Genomic DNA, 10,178 nt, shown 5'->3' with positions numbered 1-10,178 from the left:
AGGCAGTTTACGCTGTTTGCAAATAGTAACCAAGAGACTCATTATTTTTGTGGGAATTTTTTGGGCAGTTGGGGGGGCTGCTTTTAATTATATTAGGACATAGTATGTGCTTGGGTTCAAAAATCAAATACATTATAATGTCTTTTCGCTGGTTTCTGTGCTACCTTTCCAATAATGTTTCAGAATTACGATGGTAGTGCGCCATGTCTTGCATGTACATGATCAATTTGGTGTGGACATATTAAGTGCTCTCTTTATGAATATTTTATATTTTATGTCTTGCAAACCAGTGCACTTCAGTGAAAATATTTGAAAAAAAATATTAAGTGGTCTCAGGAGCTTCATATGTGGCAAGTGCAGGCTGTCTATTTCAGCTGGCAGCTGCAGCAATCAGACTTTAGCCTGATTCTATGAGGTAAACCCACTAGTGACAGAGGCATTTAAGAGGTTACTTGAGAAGTGCCAATTTGGTTAGTCTTCTGATCAAAACCCTGCAATGCAGTTAGCAGTTATCATGGCAGCCAGGGGTCTTCTGAAGGTCTCTGTGGTTACCATGGTAAACTACAGCCTACCATTGGCTGTATTAGTAGAGGTAGTTACGTAGCCCTAGTGTTAACTTGGTAAGCTTTAGGGTATATTCACACGGGCGGGCTCGCAGCGAGATTCTCGCTGCGAGCCCGGCAGGTCCTGGCAGTTCCCATACACTACATACTTGCTGTGGTCTAAACGACCGCAGCGAGTATGTAATTATACCGCCCTTAACCCCTTCTGCTCCCCCGCTGTGTATATACTTTACCTGTCGTCGCTGCACGGGTCCGGCGTCCTGCTCTCCTGTCCGGCCAATCAGTGTGTTGCCCAGCCGCAGCCACTGATTGGCCGGGCAGGAGAGCAGGACGCCGGACCCGTGCAGCGATGACAGGTAAAGTATATACACAGCGGGGGAGCAGAAGGGGTTAAGGGCGGTATAATTACATACTCGCTGCCGTCGTTTAGACCGCAGCAAGTATGTAGTGTATGGGAACTGCCAGGACCTGCCTGGCTCGCAGCGAGAATCTCGCTGCGAGCCCGTCCGTGTGAATATACCCTTAAGGAATGTAAACATCTCTACATGTTTAGAAGGTCAGTGCCATATTGTTATAGCTTCACTAAATATACAAAATATCACATCCTTGAACAGGGCCTCCTCATAAGCCGGATTTATCATAGTTTATGCCTGCAAGCAGTTAAAAACCGTGGCAGAAATCTATACCTGCTCCAGAGCCAGTGTAGACTTCTGCGTCTGCCATGTGGCAGGAGCAGGTCCTGATGGATTTACTAAGAGGTGTTTCATTAGCAACAGCCGCCATGGCTTCATGAAAAGAAGAACTTGTAAAAGAAATGTACTTACTTTTCATAAAGTATTAAACAAGAATATGGGAGTTGCTAATTAATTTTTTTTGTATTTATTTTTTTACATTCATTTCTAGTGTTGCATATGTTAGACAAGTTTAAATGACATATAAGGGTTACTGTAAATGTTTGATAGAAGGGGCCTCACTCCTCTGTATTCAATGATTAGTGTGTAATTTTGTCATGTCTAATGATTGTTTATGTACCAAGGGGAAACTGGTGCCGCGGTCCGTTTTTTGAACCGTGGCCTGGTTCCTGTGGTTCCTGTGTACGGCGCTGTTCTATCAACAGGTCCCAGGCCGGAGCTGAAGCACAGGAAGCAGGCTGGCACTCCCCCAGTGGGAGGAATCCCCTGCCCATGTACGACGCGGCTCCATTGATTCTAACGAAGCTGCGTCATAGAGTGGAGGGAATTCCCTCCCACTGGGGGTGGGCCGACCCGCCTCCTGTGCTTCAGCTCCGGCCCGGGACCTGTTGATAGAACGTCGCTGTACACAGGAATCGGGACGCGGTGAAAAAAATGGACAGCAGCACCGACTTCCCCATGAGAGCGCAGTTCTATCCCTGGGTCAGATTAAAGAGGACGTACCTGATGGTCCATCCTCTTTAAATATTTTAAAATGCTGTGGAATTGGCATAATTTTTAGAGTATATGTAAGCTATATGTGGGCCAGGCCATTTGTATGTAGAATACATTACTATTTTGTCTACAATAAGAGAAAATTTCTGTTATTCAATACATTATGTGCATTAGACGTCAGTCTTCCCATTGACCGCAATGGACGTTTTTTTTTAATAGCAAAAGCATCCGCCCTTTCTCTATTTTTGACATTATGCGAAAATAGCCTTTTACAGCTCTTTGCAAATAAAATATTGAAAAAATTATTCTTCACAGTCTAAACTATTTTCATCCAGTTATTCTATATTTCGGCTATGTTCCCACCTTGGAAACATAATGGGGAAAGGCGACCGTCTAGTAATGTAGATGGCTGCTAATAATGATCATGATTATTACAAGACAGCCTTCCTTTAACCAAGCCTTTAAACATATTTTTCACCCTTAAATATATAAATGTTTAATAATTATGATCTATTTAGCCCTCCTATCTATCTATCTATCTATCTATCTATCTATCTATCTATCTAACACCACTACTTTTGAGTAATCATAAAAACGTCATAGAAAACCTTTGAATTTAGCAAAAAATATAGCACTGTTCCTTTTTTAAATTAAATTAAGCTTATTTTTACCACTTTTTAACAAAATATTTTGCTATATACTGGCTATTTTCTTTTATTTAACACTTCTGAAAACTCTATTTGTAATGGAATAGTTGCTTGAAATTTCAAATCATTATGGGGTTAGTTTTTCTCCCTATCCATTTATTTCCTTATGTTTTGGGTAATAATAAACACGTCACAATTAACCTGTCAATTTATTTTAAATCTTCTTTTATTGTTCTTTCTTAACTACTAGTTAAACACACAATGAGTCTTTTAAGTAATTTTATATAAAAGCTAAATTGGAGCATATTTTTTAACATTTCAATTTTAACATTGTTTTCTGCTTATGCAAAAACTTTCAAAGTTGAGCGTTTTCTTGATCCTCGCAAACCAGTATAGTAATTAATTGTCAAAAGTAAAGAATGTCCTGGACATGAGCATTGCTTAACTTTTAATAATTTGTTTTTTCATTACTGTTATACAAATTGTAGATTTATTCACTATTTGGGACCTGAAATAATTGTTCATAATGATCTGAAACAATAAACAAATAGTTAATGCATAAAGTAATAAAATTCTCCATTGTAGGTTATATTTAGAAGTATTGTTGCCCAAACTATACCAAATTTAATATATCATATATCAATAAATATTAAATACATTAAAAAGTATAAAGTATATTGTGAAAATCATGTATAAAACCGTGTATACACATTTATGCTTCAATAATAAAAAAATATATCTATACAAGCACATACTGTACCTCACATGTAACTTAGAAAATGAGCACTAGATGGCACTCCTCACCAACTAATAGCAGCATTGAAGCAGGAAATGCATTTCTCCATCCATACATGTATTTCTTGCTGAGGGGATTCCGGCCATGATAGATTTTTTTTTCCAATTCCTTCGTTCTTCCATCAGCATTAGTGCCTTTATTCCCGAACAACCCAACACCTGGATTTAAGAAATGCTCAACCAGAGACAGGATTATCAAGCAGGGAGCAGACTGGTCCATTTCTTTTTGTTACAAATATCCTGGGATGTGGTCCTGAGTCAGCTGCATTATATCATCCCGGAGGAATCTAAGCATGGCACCTTTGTTGGGAGAATTGCTCAGGATCTTGGACTGGATATAGGTGAGATTAATTCCAGAATGTTACATATTGTCTCTAGAGATGAGAAGGAATATTTCCAGGTGAATCTGCAGAATGGAATCTTGTTTGTGAAGGAGACAATAGACAGAGAGTCAATGTGTCCAGATACACCCTTCTGTACTATCCCTCTGCAGGTTATTGTAGATAAGCCTGTGCAGATGTACCGTGTAGATGTAGAGATAGAAGATATAAATGACAATAGTCCAGTATTTCCCTCCAATGTTATTAATCTTCTGATATCAGAAGTGAAGCATACAGGGTCCCGTTTTCCTTTGAAGGTAGCTGCTGATCCAGACCTGGGAACAAATTCTATTACACACTATGAGCTCAGTGCAAGTGATTATTTTGCATTGGATTTCCAGAAATATATAAATCAGATAAAGTCATTGGAGCTTGTGCTGAAAAAGAATCTAGACAGAGAGAAGCAGTCTGTTCACAATCTGACCCTTACAGCTTATGATGGAGGCAAACCAAGGCTAAGTGGCACCACACAGATTATTGTTAAGGTGGAGGATTTTAATGACAATGCTCCTGTGTTTGATCAACCATTTTATCAATGCAGTGTTACTGAAAATGCTGTAGAAGGGACATTAGTGTTCAAGCTGAATGCCACAGATCTGGATGAAGGAAGAAATGGGGAAATTCTATATAAATTTAGTGATATAGTGTCAGCATTTATCTTGGACCAATACACAGGAGAAATAAGAGTAAAAAGCAAATTGGATTTTGAAGCAGTTAAAATGTATGAAATTCAGATTGAAGCTATTGATCATGGAGATGTACAGCATGTTGGACATTGTAAAGTCTTAGTGACGGTTGTAGATGTCAATGACAACCCTCCTGAGATGACGGTGACATCATTATCTGTTCCTGTTCCTGAAAACTCACCTCAGGGGACAACAGTCGCCATCATCAGTGTCCGTGATAAAGATTCTGGGTCAAATGGGAAAGTCCACTGTTACATTTCTGAGTCTTCACCATTTAAAGTGAATCCAGCTTTCATGAGTGATTTTTCTTTGACTGTGAATGGACCTTTGGATCGAGAGATAAAAGATGAATATGAAGTTACAGTCACTGCGAGAGATGAAGGTTCTCCACCTCTTTCTACTTCAAAAACTCTGAAGATTGATATAAGTGACGTCAATGACAACGCTCCAAGATTCATCCAGTCAGTAGACACAATATTCATTCGGGAGAACAACCCACCAGGGTCTCCTATATATACAGCATCAGCCTCTGACCCAGATATTGGGCAGAATTCTTTCATTACTTATTCCATTCAGGAACGGACAATTGATGGGGTGCCGATTTCTTCTTACATTTCCATTAATCCAGAGAATGGGAAGGTCTTTGCTCTGGTATCATTTGACCATGAACAGATTGCATATTTCCAGTGTCATATAAAGGCCACTGATGCTGGACTACAAGCCCTCAGCTCTAACCTGACTCTAAACATATTTATTGAGGATATTAATGACAATGCTCCTACATTCACCCCACTTCACTCCGCTATAACAATTAAAGCTTCAAAGTCAGCAGAACCCGGACACCTGATAACTAAAGTAAAGGCCGTAGATCCGGATTCTGGATACAATGCATTGACGTTTTATAAGTTAAAGGATCTTGGAGGATCTGGGAGATCACCATTTATCATTGCACATCAAACTGGAGAAATTACACTAAAGCAGTCATTTACAGACTCGGATAATGATGAGTACAGATTACATGTAGTAGCTCAGGATCATGGAGAACCAGCCATGACGGCAGAGACACAAATTGTCATATCTGTGGTGGAGTCTGGAGAAGAATTAAAGTTTGATAATCAAGAAACAAAGATGAGCGGGGATGAGTTCTCTGATGCAAATGTTTACTTGGTTGTGGCCATCTGCATCATATCCAGTATATTTCTTATTACTCTTATAGTGTTTACTGTTTTACGATGGCAAAAATATAGAGATGAGGTCAATGAACTGAAGGAAAGTTACAAAGTCTGCTCCAACACTGGAGGGAGCTGGATGTATTCCCAACACACTCAGTATAGAATAAGCTCCAATTCATTTCGACCTAAAAGTGACTTAATCGTCTTCACTCCAAATAGTTCTCAGTCGCCAGGGAATGAAGTCAATCCACAAGGGGTCATATTAAACTCAACCTATCCGGTAAGATTAATAATTTGTAGTATCGTTGGTCTATTTTTTTTAAATAATATTTCAAATCTTCTTTTTTGTGTTACTACAATTATATTTAAACAGAAAATAGTGATAAAATAAGTAATAGCTTTTATGGTTTGATTCTTATAAAAACTTTTAGTTTTTTGATGTTACTGTGTCTGGTAGTAACTTCGGTTATTCTTGTCAATTTGATACTGAAAAGAATAACAGAAACCCTACCAGTACCTGATATCACATATTTGTCAACACGCAACAACATTAAACATTGCATATAAATAGCCAGTGAGGTAAGCATTGTGGTTATCAACAAATAACACTAATATCAATAACGACTTCATGCATATTGAAGAAACCCATTACCCCTCTATCGGAGAGCCATAGGTATTTACATGCTGCTATATAGCTCTTCCGAAATTCTTCTCTAGAACTTATATAACAGATATTTTTCCACAATGCCTCTACAATACCCAGGTAATTTGTAGGATCATTTTGACCCATATAAAGAGATATTTAATTGCAGCAATTCTTCATAAATTTTTTCTTCTGAAACTATACCAGGCAGAATATGGTAAAGCCTTAGCTCCGTAGTTCGTAAAAAGATGATATATGTGATATAATTTTTTGTCAATTTATTTTTGTAAATTTTTTTGCGGGAGGTGTTAAAGAGGCTGCGGGCGGGCGGCTGGGGGGTTAATGGGACGGGCTGCAGACAAATGTACATCTCTGCTGCGTTTTTGTCTGCCATTAAAAGTGTAGGGCCGGGATCTGCAGCGAGTCTCGCTTCAAATACGCAGCGAGGGAACTCGCTGCAGACCCGCCAAGTGGGTTTGTAGCCTAAGCGGAAGAATATGCCTGGCTCAGTAGTAGGTTTACAGAGGAAAATTTAGTCACATGAATCACACCAGAGCAAAATCAACAGATATGGATATGAAAGGCAAAGTTTTTATTTTTTATTTTTTGCTACATCAGTACTTTAATATTTTAGAGGCTTCTTATTCTTATTCTAATTTCTTGATTTCATTGCTACCATCATTTATCTTGTTTAAATGACCCTTATAATCAGTTGTATTTAACTATTGTACGTAGAGGAATTCTTGTAAATATTTATTTTATTCATGTTATGTCTCTGTACTATCTGTCCAGTAATATTTCCAATTGATGATGGCAGAGGGCTAATGTCATGCATGTACATAATCAATGTGCTGTGGCCATATGGAGTGGGGTCAGGAGCTCCCAATGTGGCAGGTGCCAGCTGCAGAAAGAGTTCAGTCTGATTCCGCTGTGCTCTACTAAAACAGCCGATCATTGGCAGACTGTACTGACATGTCACTGATCAGAAAGTAAACAGTAATAAAATAATATTGGGATGGAACTGGCAACATACCTTACTAGCTTTACCATTCCTATATCTACTGCAAGATATTTAGCATTGTTTGGCTATGTTCACACAATGTCAAAAATATTGAAAAGGCCGCCGATTTCCATATAAAAAAGTCAGTTTTTGCCGCAATTTAACTGACTATAATGGCAATGCTTTGAAGACAATGGGAAGACGGATGTCCAATGTGTATTGAATAACAGACGTTTTTTCCGCGGACGGCAAAATTATTAAATTGATCATTATTTCCGGACGTCTTTTGCAAGCAGTGTACGTTTTTTATTAGTAGTTCACACACAGTTTTTCTTTTGTCACCGTTCTTCCTCCGTTTTTACTATTAAATTCAATGGACTTTTCAATTAAGCCACACCCAAAGGCCAATTAGTAATTCCAAACTAAAATAATGTGCAAACACCAGTCATTGCACTAAGGCATGGGTCTCCAAACTGCGGCCCTCCAGCTGTTGCTAAACCATCCTCCAGCTGTTGCCAAATCCAAAGCTTTAGCTGTCCAGGCATGATGGGAGTTGTAGTTTCGCAACAGCTGGAGGGCCGCAGTTTGGAGACCCATGCACCCAAGGTAAGGCCAGGCTGCTAAATGACATCCGTTATTTTAGACTCAAAATAACGGACGTAATTATAAACGGAGCTGAAAAAACGTTGTGTGAACATAGCCTTTAGTAGAAAACCCAACTAGAAATGATACTCTGTGTTCTCCATTAGGAAAGAAACTGTATTTCATATATATAGATCCATGGGAATAAGACCACAACATACAATATGTATTTTTTTCCCTTTAAAGATTTAAGACCAAAGTTTTTTTTTTTAGATAATAATAATAATAATAATAATAATAATAATAATAATAAAAGATAAAATAAATAGCACATATGCATACATGGGGTACAGCAGTTTATACCTACAAAAGTTGTGAATCTAAAGGAAAATAAATGTTTGAAAATCTATTCTTAAAAAAAGAAATCGGAATTTATACACTAAGGGGTCAATGGTCAATAAATACTGTTATATTCATTATAATAAGTCCTTTATTTTGGCTAAACAAAATATAACTTTTTAGAAAAGATTGTTGTTAACAAAGCTTCTGCTCCCCTAAACTTCTTATAGGATGACCATATTTTATGGCCAAATGACAGCTGTTATTTGTATAATCAAAATGACCTGGCCTCAAAATGACACAATTTAATGGGCAAAGAATAGTACAACCAGGGCCGGCGTCAGCACAAGGCTTACCTGGTCAAGTGCCGGGGCCCACAGAGCCTCTAGGGGCCCAGAGAGGAAAAAGGGCCCTGTGTTCTAATGTTCAGCCTTCTCACTGTAGTGCAGGGTGAGGGGCTGAACATCAGAAGACACAGGGGATGGAGCAGGACCTGCACAGAGAGAAAAGGGTGAAGGACCTGATCACATGACCCAAAGGTCCTGAATAGGGATGGTCCGAACCAAGTTCGGTTTGGGTTCGTACGAACCTGAACCCTCGGTAATGATTCCCGCTGTCTGCCCGCTCCGTGGAGCGGGCGGATCCAGCGGGAGGACCCCCTGGAAAACTGGGATACAGCCATAGCTGTATAGCTATAGGCTGTATCCCAGTTTTCCAGGCGTTCCTCCCGCTGTTTCCGCTGCTGCCGAGCGTTCGGGTTCATACGAAGGCCAAAGGCTATGTTCACACAACGTATATTTTCGGAAAATCAAAGGCCGTGATTATTACAAAAATATATGTTACCTCTCCGTCTATGGGATACTGGCCGGAGCGTATACACATAGTATACGCTCCGGCCGGGATCTCTAGCGGCACCACAAACAACATGTCAGATTTCTGCGGTCGCTATTCACTGAAGAAAACCCTGTCAGTGCACACTATGGAGCGAGCGGCTCCGGCTGCGGACGAAAAATTATCTTCTTCATAGACCGGCTGGTCTAATACATAGTCTGCACATAGCCTAATACTGCAATGTATGATTGTCTGTTTAAGACCTTAACAATTGTAAAGGAATTTGGAAAGCTGTGGCATTTGTTGGTGCTATACATCTAAATATTATCATTATTGTTTATATATGAGAGTTTATATGTGGGCTAGGCCATACATAGAATTAACTCTCCTTTTGTCTCTTTCTACCAGAAATATCACTATTCTCCTCCTCAGTTTGGGTATGATTTTGCAGCTCACATGAATAGAGCTCAGTTTTAATACCATACACAACCTGAGAACAGGTGTGGCACTTTTTTTGGACAAAAAACTGCTGTTTCTTAAATCCTAAATAACCCCTTTAGGTATGCATTTAAGAATATGGCACATACGTATAGCTGGCAGAGGGACATGAGGTAATGGGGAAATGAGAGAGATAAGGCCAGCATTTAAGTATCAAGGATTAAGGATACATTATATATCCTATTAAAAGAAAAATATGGTAATATCATATTTCTATTATTATGTCTATTATTTTGACTTCATAATTTTGTACTGTATCAGGATTTTATAAGAATGTTTTTTAAGGTCTTATTTATTATTGTTTTATTATTTATTATTTTTTAAGATCTTATTTATTCTAAACCATTCAATTTTGCTAAGCCTTTTATTGTTCATAGTTATTTATTTATTTTTTAAGTTGAATTCGAGTTTATTTTTAACACATACTTCATGATTTTAAGTCTTAACACAAAGATGTTATATACTGGCTATTTTCTAGGCTAGTTTGACTTTTAGTTGTACATTTTATTATGGCCATGTCCCCACAACGTTCTGTTTTTGAAAAGAAAAAATTACATGCGTCATTTTGAGTCAAAATGACGTCTGTCATTTTGCTGTTTGGCCGTCTGCAATGACGACTGTCGGTCACTATTCTAG

The 10,178-nt window shown here is 38.5% G+C and overlaps 1 protein-coding gene across 1 annotated transcript; it reads left to right on the top strand.

Annotated features, from left to right (window-relative positions):
- Positions 1-3,583: 3,583 nt before the first annotated feature.
- On the top strand, positions 3,584-9,521 carry LOC138781952 (protocadherin alpha-3-like). The gene is made up of 2 exons (XM_069956798.1): positions 3,584-5,929; positions 9,453-9,521. The coding sequence occupies exons 1-2, from the start codon at positions 3,584-3,586 to the stop codon at positions 9,519-9,521; spliced, it is 2,415 nt and encodes an 804-aa protein (XP_069812899.1).
- Positions 9,522-10,178: the final 657 nt, after the last annotated feature.

Source organism: Dendropsophus ebraccatus, chromosome 1, assembly GCF_027789765.1.
Source record: "Dendropsophus ebraccatus isolate aDenEbr1 chromosome 1, aDenEbr1.pat, whole genome shotgun sequence".
Lineage (NCBI taxonomy): Eukaryota > Metazoa > Chordata > Amphibia > Anura > Hylidae > Dendropsophus > Dendropsophus ebraccatus.
The sequence above is the reverse complement of the archived record's forward strand: the minus strand, read 5'-3'. Positions and strand labels throughout refer to the sequence as shown.